Source organism: Urocitellus parryii, chromosome 3 (assembly GCF_045843805.1).
Source record: "Urocitellus parryii isolate mUroPar1 chromosome 3, mUroPar1.hap1, whole genome shotgun sequence".
Classification (NCBI taxonomy): Eukaryota; Metazoa; Chordata; class Mammalia; order Rodentia; family Sciuridae; genus Urocitellus; species Urocitellus parryii.
In genome coordinates, this window is record NC_135533.1 from 217,630,170 (window position 1) to 217,644,064 (window position 13,895).

The following is a 13,895-nucleotide window of genomic DNA, read 5'->3' on the forward strand; positions in this document are numbered from 1 at the left end:
CTCCCGCGCCACTGCTGCCACGGCCGCCGCGCTCGTATTTGGCGGGAACCGCGGCGACCCCTGCAGTCTGCGAGCCCATTGGGCGAGGCCGCACCACGTGACATCCCGCCTCGGGAAAGAGGAGCGCCGGGAGCATCCTCGCGAGAGCCGTGGCTTCCGTTCCCCCTGTGGCTCTTCTATTGATGTTCCTGCGAGCCGAGGTAGGGCTCCGTTCCGGTCGCCGCTCATTGGCTGGACTAAGAAGCCCTGTGATTGGGCATGGGAGATGTCTAACTGAAAGCTACGCACTGCGATTGGCTGAGCGTGTGGGATAGGGTTAAGGGGGGCCGGAGACAACTGGGAACTACGGTTTAGCTGAGGACTGTGAGCATTTGAGTTTATCCTCATTAGGCTTTTGCTGAATATAGCAACTACAATTAAAAAGAAATTTTCTATATGAGCAATAAAATAGAGTCTTGGCAGCCATCAGCAGCATTTGGTATGCAGCAGATATATTCGGAGAGAATGAATAAAACGGATGTTTCTGTTTTAATGCTCAGGATTGTTGCACAAGCCTGTTTCCTCCACAGGCAGCTCTTTTCCTGGCTGATTTCTATCAAATTTCAGATCTTAGATCGACTCGTGAAGAAACCTTTACCTCCTCCATCTGTAACAAAATCGAGTGCTTGCAACACTTCCTTTTCTTGACGATATCTATGACTATATATTAAGGTATCATTTGACTAATAAATCAATTTTAGTACCTAATTTTTGTTTTTGTCATTAGCTCAATGAAGGCAAGTATCATTCATCACCAGAACCTGGCAGTGATCGTAGGCGCTCAACTAATATTTGAGTGAATGCATAAATACCATTTTTATGGAATTGTTTATTTACATCATGCAGGTTAAAAACCTCACATAGGGCAGGGACAGGGAAGTGTAGCTCGGTGACAGAGTGATCGTCAAGGATATAAGGGTCCCTGATTCCATTCTAAATGCGCGCGCGCACACACACACACACACACACACACAAAGTATCATACAGAAAACAGCTTCAAGCCCGGTTGTGTTGTGCAAGCCTGTAATCCCAGCAGCCCAGGAGGCTGAGACAGGAGGATCTTGAGTTCAAAGCAAGTCTCAGTAAAAGCGAGGTGCCAAGCAACTCAATGAGACCCTGTCTATAAATAAAATACAAAATAGTACTGGGGATGTGGCTCCATGGTTGAGTGCCCCTGAGTTCAATCCCTGATACAAAAAAAAAAAAAAAAAAAAAAGTTTCAGTATCAGACTGTGAGTCTAGAAACAGGTTTTCTTCAGCAGCAATTTAATATCACAGAAATGGATATGATGTGAAAAGTTGGAAAGTAGTCCAAGTTTGGAGTTCTGTTGAGGATTAGATTGACTAATTAAATTCATAGAATTGGAAAATATGGAGAAATAGGAAACTAAAAGACATCATTTGGGGCAAGCCGTTTCATTACTCAAAGCTTCAGTCTCCCTGTCTTAGCCATAGGATGTGTTCTCCCCCTTATCTGACATTCTGTAATAATCACAGTTCAAAGTGTGTATCAGAATCAGATGAGGAGCTTTTCCAAACTCTTCATAACTAAAAAGTATTCATAGTAGCCTCATCATTATCTTGGGGAGTGAAGTTGGGGCATATGTATTCTGAAGCAACCCTCTGATCTAATCCAGTGTCTTCTCTTGAGCATGTGAAACTTTCAGCAATTTTCTGGTACAAAAAAGATCACTCAAATCTGTCAACAACTTCAACACTGAAGTTCCAAGCACCTTGGTTGTGTCATTTTCTTGTTCTTCTTTTTGGAATCATTTATTCACTCCAATTCATTATTAATTTCCAATTCATTCAATACATTGTTATCAATAACAGTTGACGTGAGAATCAATATCAATGAAGATCATCTATCTGGGCCTGGGGTTGTGGCTCAGTGGTAGAGCATTTGCCTCACATGATTGAGACACTGGGTTCTATTCTTAGCACCACATAAAATAAATAAATAAATAAATAAATAAATAAATAAATATTTGTTTATTTGTCCATCTACAACTAAAATTTTTTTTAAAAAAGATCATCTATCTGGGGAGGCTTCCTGGAGGAGGTGACATTCCCAGTAGAGTCCTTGTTATGGTTCAGACTTGAGCTGTCCTCCAAAAGCTTATGTGTGAGAATACAAAAGCATTCAGAGGTGAAATGATTGGGTTATGAGAGCCTTAAACTAACAGGTGCGTGAATCCACCTGAATGGATTAACTGAATTACTTAACCCTACCTGCTGACAGGTAGGGTGTGGCTGGAGGAGGTGGGTCACTGTGGGTGTGACATTGGGGTTCCTATTTTGTCCTTATGAGCTGATTTCTCTCCGTTTCTTTTGGCCATCACACTTTTCCGCCAAGATGTGATGATGTTCTGCCTCCTCTTGGGTCCAGAGCAATGGAGCTGACAGTCTATGGATTGAGACCTCTAAACCTGTGAGCACCAACCCATAGGCGATCTGGGGATGTGGCTCAGTGGTACAGCACTTGCCTAACCTGTGCGAGGCCCTGGTCTCCGTCCCCAGCGCCGAAGAGGGGTGACAGGGCCGAGTGGGCGACAGTGATCGTTAATTAAAGAAGAGAGCAGAGAGCGGAAGAATGGACCGGTCCAGACTCTACAGGGTTTGTAGCCATGTTAGGAAGCTGGAGTCTATCCCATGGCTAGTGCGTGGACTTGAAGCAGAAGACCGATGGTCTGAATTGAATTCTGAACGTATCCTTCTGATTGCCTGGTGTGGAATGCACTTCAGGAGAGAATCCGGAAGTGGACGGCCAGTGAGAAGGTTAGTGGACAGCTATGATCAGGGCAATAATACCAAATGGCGTGGAATTTGAACAGACGGACACGCGACAGGGCGGGGATGGGGCCTGAATACACCGAGAACTGGGCCTCCTTGAGATGAGCAGACAGGCATCTGGAGAAGAGATCTTCAGGACTGTGCGCCTTCCCCAAGCCGAGATCTTCAGGACTCTGGTTCCGCCGTCGGGACTCCGGGGGCGCTGCGGCCCCCATCGCCTCTCTAGGCTCGGCCGGCGTTACTCGTTGGCGGAGAAGGCTCTCCCGCTCGCTTCACACGCCCAGGAGAAGTGCGCGTGCGTTATCGGGCCGGCAGGGGGCGCGCGTGCGCAGACGGGGCCGGGCGCGCGCGGGGCCGGCACCGGAAGTGTGCGGTTGCCATGTAATATCCTGGCCGCGCGGGCGCGCAAGCGGCTGAGGCGGCGCCGGAGCGGGCGCGGAGCTGGCCAGCGGGCGGCGGGGGCGGCGCCGACGGGGCCCGCGGAGGCACGCGAGGGGTCGGCGGCGCCCGGGATCTGGTGATCTGTGCGGGGCCTGCGGTTCGCTGGGTCCGGGCAGGAGGCCCGACGGCGGGAGGCAGCATGTCGGTGGCGGGGCTGAAGAAACAGTTCTACAAGGCGAGCCAGGTGAGCGGGGCCCGGCCCGACGCGGGGGCTTGGGCGGCCGAGCGGCGGGCCAGGCCTGGTTTCGGCTCGGGCGGGGTCGCCGGCGACTCCGGGGCGGCGTTGGCACGTGTTCCGCGCTGGGAGGGCAGCGCCGGGGACCGACGGGGCCACCCCGGAGCTCCGTCTCTGGGAAGGGCCGGCAGAGCCCCGCCGGGGCGAGATGCTCCCAGAGGCTGGCCGGGACGTGGACCCCGCGCCCTCCTGCCCCCCTCTAAGGCGCGACGCGGGCAGAGAAGGCGAAGAAACCAAGTCGCGAGGCTGTGGACCCAGGGCTCCTGCCAGAGAGCCCAGGGGCAGGGGGCATTTGCATCTAGAGAGTTGCTTCCAAAGTCCTCTTGATGGACACGGTCCAAGTTGAAAGGGTAGAATGAAAGGCGACCCCATCCTCAGGCAGCCAACTCCTCTCCCCAGAAACGGGGAAATTCTCATGTTTCTTCCCCCAAATACGTGTCCACCTTCCCTGTAAAAGCAAAGCACACAGAGTGATAGATAGCCTATACTCTGCCAGACCCTGTGTTTTGTTAAATGTGTCTTGGAGAGAAAATTTCTCTACCCTGGCGTTGTTGACATTTGGGGACAGATTGTTTTCCGGGGTGGGGCTGTCCTGGGTACGGCAGGGTGTGGTGGAGCATCCCTGGCCTCCACCAGTCCCGTGCCAGGAGCACCCTCAGTCTTGACAACCAAAAATGTCTTCAGACCTTACCCAGTGTCTTCAAGGAGCAGAAGCCCTTCCCGAAACTTCTGCACTAAAACATATTCCTAGAGTTTTTTGGAATTCCTCCTGCCCCCCAGAGGGAGATCTCTCTATGGTGCCCAGTCTGGCCTCAAATTCTTGGGCTCAAGTGATCCTCCTATATTAAGACTCCCAAGTAGCTGGAACAACTCAGGAGCCACAGCACCCAGTTTGGATCTTTCTAGTGGGCACATGGTATTCCATTGCACTAAGTTGACCACAGTTTCTATATTATTTCCAGTAACTTACTACTACAAAAAGTACCACAATGAGTAACCTGTGAATACCTCTACTCACGGATGGGTTTGGTTTTACAGGATAAATTCCCAGAAACAGAATGCTCAATCAAACACCAAACGTATTTTACATGTGATAGAAACAGATTTTTTGAAAAGTTTAAGATCTGCTGCTTGTAAATCTGGGGAAAGCTGTGGATCCAAGAAAACTAGGCAAGTGTAAAATTCAGTGTACAGTTTCAGATCCAAGAAACCCTAGATGCCTTGATTCCTATTGATCCATGCATTGTAGGTTAAAGATCTTGGGTGTGGAGTTCATGTGTACAGGTTCCACAGAAGAACCAATAATGACCTTAGGCAAACAGAGCTCTATCTGTAATTTGGAAAGGCCCAATGAAAGGGAAGAGACATGAGTTCCCAGTAACGTGTGGCTGGTATCTTTTGCCTTTGGAAGGAAAATATAAGGACCCCAGTGGTTGTCTAAGGATGAAGATATTTGGGGTCTATCTCTAGACAGCAGATGAAGCAAGATTTATTCCAGAGGAGTTTTAAGATTGTTGCAGAGAGTACTGCCCCTTTAACCTAGCAGGGTGGAATTAAGTGGGTTGGGCCTTATCTGGCAGGCGTTTAGCCCCCACATGCCCAATGGAAGCACCTTAGAATGTGGCTCACTGGCCTGGATCCTCCTGTGGGGACAATGTCTCCAGAGATCTTGGAAGAATTCCTTTGTACCCTCATGTAGGGAAGTCTTGAAGGCCCTGCCCTCCTCCAGCTATCAGGCCCTACTGGTGGCCCATGCAGTTCCACACAGACATGCCAGAGGAACCTGCCTGGCCACTCAGGCCAACCACTAGAACCTTTTCTTTCCTGGGGCCTGCATTCAGATCTGTGACAGTGCCTTTAAACCTGGAAAGCACAGTTCAGTGTGTGCTGGTGTTTAGGATCAGTTTACTGTTTCAACATTCCAGAGCTCTGTCCCAAAGGATTATTGTGGTGACCCAGCCTCCTCACAGAGCTGTCTTAGCCTCCCAATCGATTACCAGGTTGTGTTCTCAGGAATCACCCTGGCTCTGTTCCATCTTCTGCAATATTTTTCACAGTCTCTGGCATCTCACTTGTTTATCTGGCTGTACACATCTATCTGCTTCTTTTCTTCTCAGTAAATCTCTTTGACCCTACCCTGTGCCTTCAGAATCCAGTCACCTGTCAAGAAGAGGTTCCTTCCCTTCGGTAGTGATAGCTGATACAATGGCGTTCTCACTGTGTCACTAGGCTTCATGCTCTTAACCAGGAGTCTTGACTGGTGTCACTCTTCTGGCCTAAGGTGAATGTATTCCTCTTTTATAACCCCAAATCAGCAGTGTCTGGGAGCATGTTTGGCCATCACACTTGATGGAGTGCTACAGGGATGCTTCTGAGTATCTTCCATATGGCAGATCCTTGTTCCCTAAGAATTAGGTAATTTACAGATGTTAAAGCTTGTTTTTAGACCCCCCTAAGACCCCCACCCCGGGTCTTTAGGAACACCGTAAGTGTCCTTTGGTATCTGGTATTTTTCAGGTAGTATAAGTATGGGTCATGGCTTCTTATGCAGGAATGACTCTCACTCTTTTCCTCTCAATCTAGAAATGTTTGAAATTATTTTGAATTGTCATAATCTGGGGAGAAGGTACCAATGACATCGAGTGGGTAGAGGCCAGGGATGTTGCCAAACAACATGGGATGTTTGGCAGCCCGCCCATTTCCCCTTCCAAGAATCATCCAGCCCCAAAAGGTCAACAGTGCTGAGCTTGGGAACTCCTGAGTGGAAACATTCTGGATCTCAGAGACTTGTAACAGTGTCTAACTTGAGAAACAGAAGCTAGGAGGAGGGGGAACCTGAGCCCAGAAAGAGAAACTGGGTTTCCTGCTGTGAGGCTGTGATGATACTGAAGTCTGTGACTTCTCCTTGGTGGTGTGGTAACCACCTTAGCAGATCTTGTTCCAGTCGTCACCCAGCAGAGTCAGGTTCAGAAGCAGTTTTGTCTCAAGCAGGGGAATTTTGTAACAAGGTTTTATTTACAAGGCAGGGGAAGTCAGGATCAATAGAAGAGCAAGCAGTACAAAGTCACCTCCCTAGTGCCCAGGAAACACACTTCCTCAGCACATCTAGAATTGGGGTCTTTAGTATTTCCAGGGAAGTCAGAAGTTTATGTACATATTTAAAACCCTACTAGCAAGATGGAAACTCAGAAACTCACTTCTTCGAGCAGTATGTGTTTGGGTGAGGTTACTTTCAGACCTAAACTGCTTGCTGGTTTCCTGATTGTTTTTTGTGGCCAGGCTGTATGGAGATTTGTGAGTGCAACTAGGGATGGCCCTGGCAGCTGCCTGGAATGCTGGCCTGATGTCCCCTGCCCCCTTTTTGCCTGAAAGGAGGTAGACAGTTTGAAAGGAAAGATTGATCTGTCTGAGCTAAAAGTCTGTGTGTGTGTGTGTGTGTGTGTTTTGCTGGGCATCAAATCTCAGGGCCTCACCCATGCTAGGCAGTGCTCTACCATACTGAGTTTACCCCAGTCTGTCTTTCATGGCTTTGAGGTATGTTGGACGCTTCCTAGACCCAGGGTCCATGCCTGGGGGAAAAGCTCATATTTCCTTTGAGAGACTTGAGGGTTAAAGGGTGCCCTAGAAGCTGGGGGCTCTGGACCCTAACCTATGAGAAAAGCAGTAGGCAGGGTAAGGAGAATTTGGTGTCTTAGAATGTCCCAAAATTCTGCTTGCTCTGACTTATTTTTCTTTTTGGTACTGGCAGTTGAACCAGGACCTTGTGCATGCGGGGCACATGCGCTCTTCTACTGAGGCCCACCCCCAGCATAGACCAGCTTTTCAGACCTCACTTTGTGGATGTGAGCTGTGGCTTTCCTAGCAAAGTGCTTGACTTATTAGTAAGAAACATGGAATGTGAAGCTCGTATCCCTTTGCTTCTATGTGAATCAAAATGTGCAGCCCGTGCCCCAGGAGAGAGGCAATTCAGAGTTCTGTGTGCATCATCTGGAAAGAGGGTCAGGGCCAGGCACCCAAGGCTGTGCTGAGCACCCCATCCTCTGGAGCACCCTGTCCCACGGAAGGCACAAGCAGCAGATGAGGGAGTGGGTTTTGCCTTTGTGATGTCCATGCCTGAGGGGAACTAGTTTAGTCCACTCTGGCAAGAAGCCACAATGACCTGGCACTTGCTGTGGTATGAGGTCCCCAGGGGAATACATGGATGGTAGGTCCCGCTTTCCCTATGTGGCTTTCTGTCTCTTGCTTGCACAATAATATAAACAGTCACTGTTTGAGGCCTGAGCTGCTGGACTGTGGAGATAGGGAAGACATTTGAGACCATTTTTCCCTGAAGAAGACCTGGGGCTCCTTAAACTCCACCACTTCCTGGCCCTGTCTGTAAAAGCAGCTCCTCCCGCTTGTCTCCCAGGCCCACTGTGATTCAGCCAGGAGGCTCTGTGACCCAGCATGCTTCCTGTCCACTCCCGTTCTTAAGCCCAACTGAATGGTCACCCTGTTCTGACTTATTTTCTTTTTTACTTTGGGGTGCTGGGGATAGAATCCAGGATCTCAAGCTTGCTAAGCATGCACTCTTCCACTGAGTCACACCCGCAGCCCCTGTTCTGATTTCTGCCACGTGTAACTGCTGTACATTAGGCCACATATTAGCCGAGAGCCAAAAGTTCACTTCTGACTCAGAATCCTGTGTTCTCTAAAGGCTGGTTGGAGCTCTGCAAGAGCTAATCGCCCTGCTTATCTGGGTGTGTTAACACCAAGCCCCACCATGCTTAATTATAGTCCTGTGCCACTTAATCACAGCCTGCTAGGTGAGGGGTTCACAGTATCTCCCTCTTCCCTTGTTGAAATTGGGCGTATCATATCTTTCAGACCCTAGACTTACCAAAGACTCAGAAAGGTCCTCAAAAACGTTTGCCCATGCTCACCTATCCATCAGCCTCTTGTTGGGGTAGCCACCATGGGAGTACTAGTGCACTTGGGGATGAGCTCCCCAGTTTCTCTTTCAATTGGCCATATGCTCGTCATGCACACTGATTCCTCCTGTTCCTCAAAAAAGCTTTCATGTGGGCCCATCCAGCTCAGACCTGCTATTGACCTCTGTGTCTGCGTCCAGTGGCCTTTGGCCCAGGGACCTAGGTTGCAGTTGTGTCCTGGCTCCTACTTAAGTCCTTGTCCTCCTTTTCCCTTGTCTCCAATGTTCTGAAACTGATCTGATCTGAGGAAAGTTAGTTTTTAATTTGGAACGTGCAGCCAGCTTCCCTGATAGGCTTTCAGAGGCAAGGCACATTTTGGCACTGTAGCAGGTGGGTGGAAGGAGGAACGGAAAATTGCCTCCTACCCTTCTGTTTGCTGCGGGCTGGAGGTCTCTAAGGCCTAGGAGGGTTCCTTCAGTAGGCCTCCAGGCTTCTTGAGACTTTTTTAGCCCCAGGAGCATGGGGGTCAGGAGCTCAGCAGGCCCACTGAGGGCCTTACACCCTCTCTTATCAACCCCTCATGGCTTTTTTTTTTTTTTTTTTTTAAAGAGAGTGAGAGAGAGAGAGAGAGAGAGAGAGAGAGAGAGAATGAATTTTAATATTTATTTTTTAGTTCTCGGCGGACACAACATCTTTGTTGGTATGTGGTGCTGAGGATCGAACCCGGGCCGCACGCATGCCAGGCGAGCGCGCTACCGCTTGAGCCACATCCCCAGCCCCCCTCGTGGCTTTTTAAACAAACCTGGGAAGTGTCCTGGTGGGCTCTTCTGGTCCCTTTTCAGAGCTGTCCTTGGAAAGCTGGGGGAGAGTGTGTAGGCTGCTTAGCAGCTGGTGCCTGCCTCTACCCCCACTCCCCACCCGCTCCGTGCAGCCAGGCCTGGCAGGCACTTTTCCTGAGCACTCATCTGGGGTTCGTTTCTGCTCATTTCCCGTTAGGCAGTCACAGGGCCCCACACGCATGTTCCTAGAGGATGACTGCGTCTTCCTTTTCCACTTGGCTCCTAGAAAAACTTGCTGACTGGGCCCTGAGCATGGGGTCATGCGGACACTTCCCCACCAGGGCCGGAAAATAGATGCTGTTTCCTTCCTGGACCTGACTCAGCACTGGCCCACTGACCGCTTTTTACAGGACTGTGGCTGGTTAGTATCCCCACCTGGCTACAAACCCCAGCACCCTACGTGGGTGTCTGCAGGGGCTCACAGTCCTGGCAGATATCGTGATTTCTGGGAGTACTAGACACCCAGTGAAGCTCCAGGGCGGGAGGCTGTCCTTCCCATCCGCCTCTGCCCTTGCCCGGGCATCCTTCTGGTCTCAGGAGTAGTGAGATCCTGGCTCAAAATTGCAGATAGATTTGGGGATTGAGTATTTCAGTGTCCTTGTCACTGGCTTATAAGCTCTTTGCAGACAGATCTAAGTATTTCTGCTCACCACTATAGCCTTATTGAGCTTAGTTCCTGGCCTGTCCCAGGAACTCGGTGAATATTGGTTAAAAGGATCAATAGCCTTGCAAAGCAGCCCCTAAAGAAGAGAAGAATGTCCCCAGGGGGCCTGGGGTACAGTCAAGCTAGCTGTTTTCTGGCATTTTGGACCTTCTAAAGCCCTTACCTGGGTCCCAGTTTTCAATCCCACCCTCTTCCTCTCTGGGTGACACATATAGTCAAACTGGTCTGCTCTGCTGTACTCTGAGCCCTATATGCCCATGTTCTCTGCCTCCTGTCTGGTGGCACTGTCTGTCCTCTTCTTGTCTGCCTGTAAAGCCCTGTGCCTCTCCTTCACCCTCACATCTCGTGGGACTGCCTGCTGGAGGGGCATCTTCCCCTTTGAGCAGCTGGCCTCTTGGCTTCCCACCCACATCACAGTCCTGTCCTGCACCAGCTGTGCCCTTCTCCCATCAGACAGCAGCTCCTGAGGGCCAGGCCAAGCTGGGCACCTTGTGCCAGGCGTGGGGCCTACTGGGTAATGGCTTGCCCACAGGCTCATCAGAATTACATATAACCAGGTCAAGTTGGTGTGCTCCTTCTCAGGCAGGAGTGGGGCTGTCTCCCAGTGGGGCCTCCCACAGTGTCCCTAATGGCATCCCAACACCAGTTCTACTCTCTTGACCTGGTTTCTGCTCAGTCCTGGCAGAGTTCCAAGGACTTGGGTGGTTGAGAAGATCTTTGAGAACTTGGTCAGGAACAAGTCCAACTAGTCTAAAAAAAATTACAAAGCTCAGAGATTGTTCTCTTTGCCTTAGTTTGTACTCCAGGCACAGTGACCAAGAATGACCTGCACTCAGCTGAGGCCAGAAGGGCCTGGCTGGTGTCTTAAGTAGCCTGGTAACATGGATCCCACCAAGCAGGCCCTGTGGAGCAGAGATAAGATTTCCACTTTCCTCCTTGAAGGAGCCAGGCCCAGAGTTCCTAGGACTGCCCAGCCTCGAGGCCTCCTTGGAGAGGGTATTTTCCTCACTTCCAATTTTCCCTAAGATAAATCATGCCCTAACCTCCAAAAACCTGCTCCCCAGGTCCAGGCCCTTTCTTAGACTTAAGGCCTGTCTTTAACCTCACTATGCTTGACACCCCACCTCCCAGATTCCACACCGAGGCCTGTTTTGTTTTTTTGGTACCTGGGATTGAGCCTGGGTACAGTTCAGTGACCACTTATGAGTGCTTTAAGCTCTTAAGCCACATCTCCAACCCTTTTTATTTTTTATTTTGAGACAGGGTCTTGCAAACTTACTTAGGGCCTCACTAAGTTGCTGAGGCTAACCTCAAACTCGGAATCCTCTTGCCTCGGCCTCCCCAGTTGCTGAAATTACAGGAGTGTGCCACCTCACCCAGCCCAACATTTTGTTTTATTGTTTGTTTTTAGTACGGAGGATTGAACTCATGAGCACTTAACCACTGAGCCATATCCCCAGCCTTTTTTTTTTTTTTTTTTTTGTATGTTATTTAGAGACAGGGTCACACTGAGTTGGTCTAAAGCCTTGCTAAGTTGCTGAGGCTACCTTTGAACTTGTGATCCTGCTGCTTCAGCCTTTTGAGCTGCTAGGATTACAGGTGTTCATCACCACGCCTGGCCCTGTTTTGACTTCCCTCTCTGGGCCCCTCCAGCTTGTTCCCCTGGGTTCTTTGGATTTTGCTTTCTATCTTGGCCTACTATCTCCTTGGTATCCACTAACCTCTCTGTACCTGACTTCCAAATCTCTCCCAGTCCCAGTGTCACCAGTGACACTCCCACCCACCTGTGGCCCTGACTTGCTGGTTCCCCTCCCTCAGCCTGAGCACCAGTGTAGACCACCACACCATGGCCTGCAGCAAAAAGAAGTGACCACCAGGGCTCTTCACCTGCTGCCTGTGCTGTAACTTGAGCACAATGGTTAATTTGGCTTTTTTTACTTTATAATAAGTTCGATTTTTAAATGGATTTAAAAAGAAATCTTGGTCTTACTCTGTGTTTTCAGTAGTAGTAACTGGAACAACAAATGCAGCAGCAGCAAAACAGTGCAGTTGGTCCTCTTAGATGCCCTGCTCTTGGCTCTTCTTGGTTAGATTCTGCAGTAGTGACCAACCGACCCCCCCCCCCCCCCCTCAAGTGCCTCCTGGCCAGAGGAGCAGCACAGGAAGAACCGCAGCAGAAATAGTGTCCTGGCCATACAGTTCATGGATCTGCCTCTCACACACATGCTGTGAGATACAGGGCTGCACTTCTTCTTTACTCTCTCATGCCTACTGCTCTGCCCTGCTCAGTCTCAAATGAAGACTCAAGAGATCCAGTGGACCTGAGTAAGGCTCAGAGGACAGCTATGGCTGCAGGTAAACCTGGCTGTGGCCAAGTCCTTGGTGCCTGGGGGAGGGCTTGTCAGTCAATGATGTTATCACATTGATTTCTTATTCTAAACGCCACCATGGCCAATGATTTCAGTAACTTTTGCCAGTAAACCCCAGTCAAACCTGTTTTCTTTAAGCAGGATGATAACCAGTGGCTTTTCTGGGTCTTGACCCTAGCAGTGAGCAGAGACTTGTTCACAGAAAGCTTCTGGGAAAGAACCCTTAGGGAGCTCTCTGTCCTTTATTTTAGTTGTAGATGGAGACAATACATTTATTTGTTTGTTTGTTCGTTTATTTATTTTTGTATGTGATGCTTAGGATACAGCCCAGTGCTTTACACGTGCTAGGCAAGCTCTCTGCCACTGAGCCACAACCCCAGCCCTCTCGGTCCTTTTTCCTCCCCCACCATGGGAATTATAACACATGGGCTCCCAAGAGTCCCTCCTCAACCCTGCCATGAGCTGACTGTGGCAGAAAGGTAGGTAAGTGTCCTTCACTTTGAGCCCTCAGAGTCCTGACTGTTTGAGATGGACAGGCAGTGCTGGCTTTTAAAAGCCAGGCTTTGTGGCTGGAAATGGCAGTCTAGGAATCTAGGGTGGAATTTCTCTATGCCCTGGCCTGCCCTGGCCTAGGTTGTCCATCATCCTCATCAAGGCCTCCCGTGTGCATGTTCTCTGAGAGTGAGACACATTGCTATTCCTTTAGAAAGGCTAAACTAAAAAAAAAAAAAAAAAAAAAAAAAGCGCCAACCAATAAGTTAGGCATGATGACAGATGCCTGTGATCCCAGCTTCCAGGAGGCTGAAGCAGGAGGATTGCAAGTTGAAGGCCAGGCCTCTTAGGGAGACCCTGTCTCAACATAAAATAAAAAGGCCTGAGGATGTAACTCAGTGGTAGAATGTTTACATGGCATGTGTGAGGACCTGGATTCTATTCCCAGCACTGAAGAAAAAAAAAAAAAAAAAAAGCAAAAACTACTGGGTTAGTCTTTTGCTTCTTGCTTCTTAGTCAAATCTGCATGTTACCCTTGAATCTGAGTTGTTGTGGATCCTCTGACAGCTGGGTGGCCTGTGTGACACTTCGGGGTCATGCGGTCATGGATTCTCTTCCCTTGGCTTCTTTGTTTTAATCTCACAGTTGCAGGCTCTCTGGGAAGCCTCCATCCCCTCTGGCTCTCTCCCCACGCATGCAAGGGCACCCAAGTGTTCTGTCTGTCCCTATATTGCCCAGTACAGGGGTAGAAGGCCACAGCAGGCCCCTCTGCCTTCTCTGCACTGGAGTGTTGGGGGTTCCTGGGTGGGAAGCCCACAAGGAGTGCTGCAGAGAAGCAGGACTAGGAAAAAGGTGCCTTGGCCAGCCTGCCATGGTGTTGTTTCTGTTGCCCTAGGCCTAGAAGCATCATTAAAGTTTACAAAGGACTAGGGATATAGCATGCATGAGGTCCTGGGTTCAGCTTCATAGCACTGCAGGGGGGAGAAAAGTTATAAGGTGTTTCAGACATCAAAGAAATCTAAGGAATGGCCAGAAAAATAATCAGGTTCACATCATTCTGCTTAAAATAAAACAAGCAGTGCTGGGGCAGTGTTAGCCCCTGCCTTCTTCCTT

At 49.6% G+C, this 13,895-nt stretch overlaps 1 protein-coding gene across 2 annotated transcripts in view; it reads left to right on the forward strand.

Annotated features, from left to right (window-relative positions):
• Nucleotides 1-3,274: 3,274 nt before the first annotated feature.
• Sh3gl1 (SH3 domain containing GRB2 like 1, endophilin A2) overlaps nt 3,275-13,895 on the forward strand; it is a 31,698-nt gene continuing 21,077 nt past the window's right edge. For both annotated transcript variants that reach the window (XM_026404339.2, XM_026404340.2), the window contains exon 1: nt 3,275-3,457. In XM_026404339.2, the coding sequence (XP_026260124.1) occupies nt 3,413-3,457 (45 nt within the window). In that variant the 5' untranslated portion in view covers nt 3,275-3,412. The remainder of the gene's footprint in view (nt 3,458-13,895) is intronic.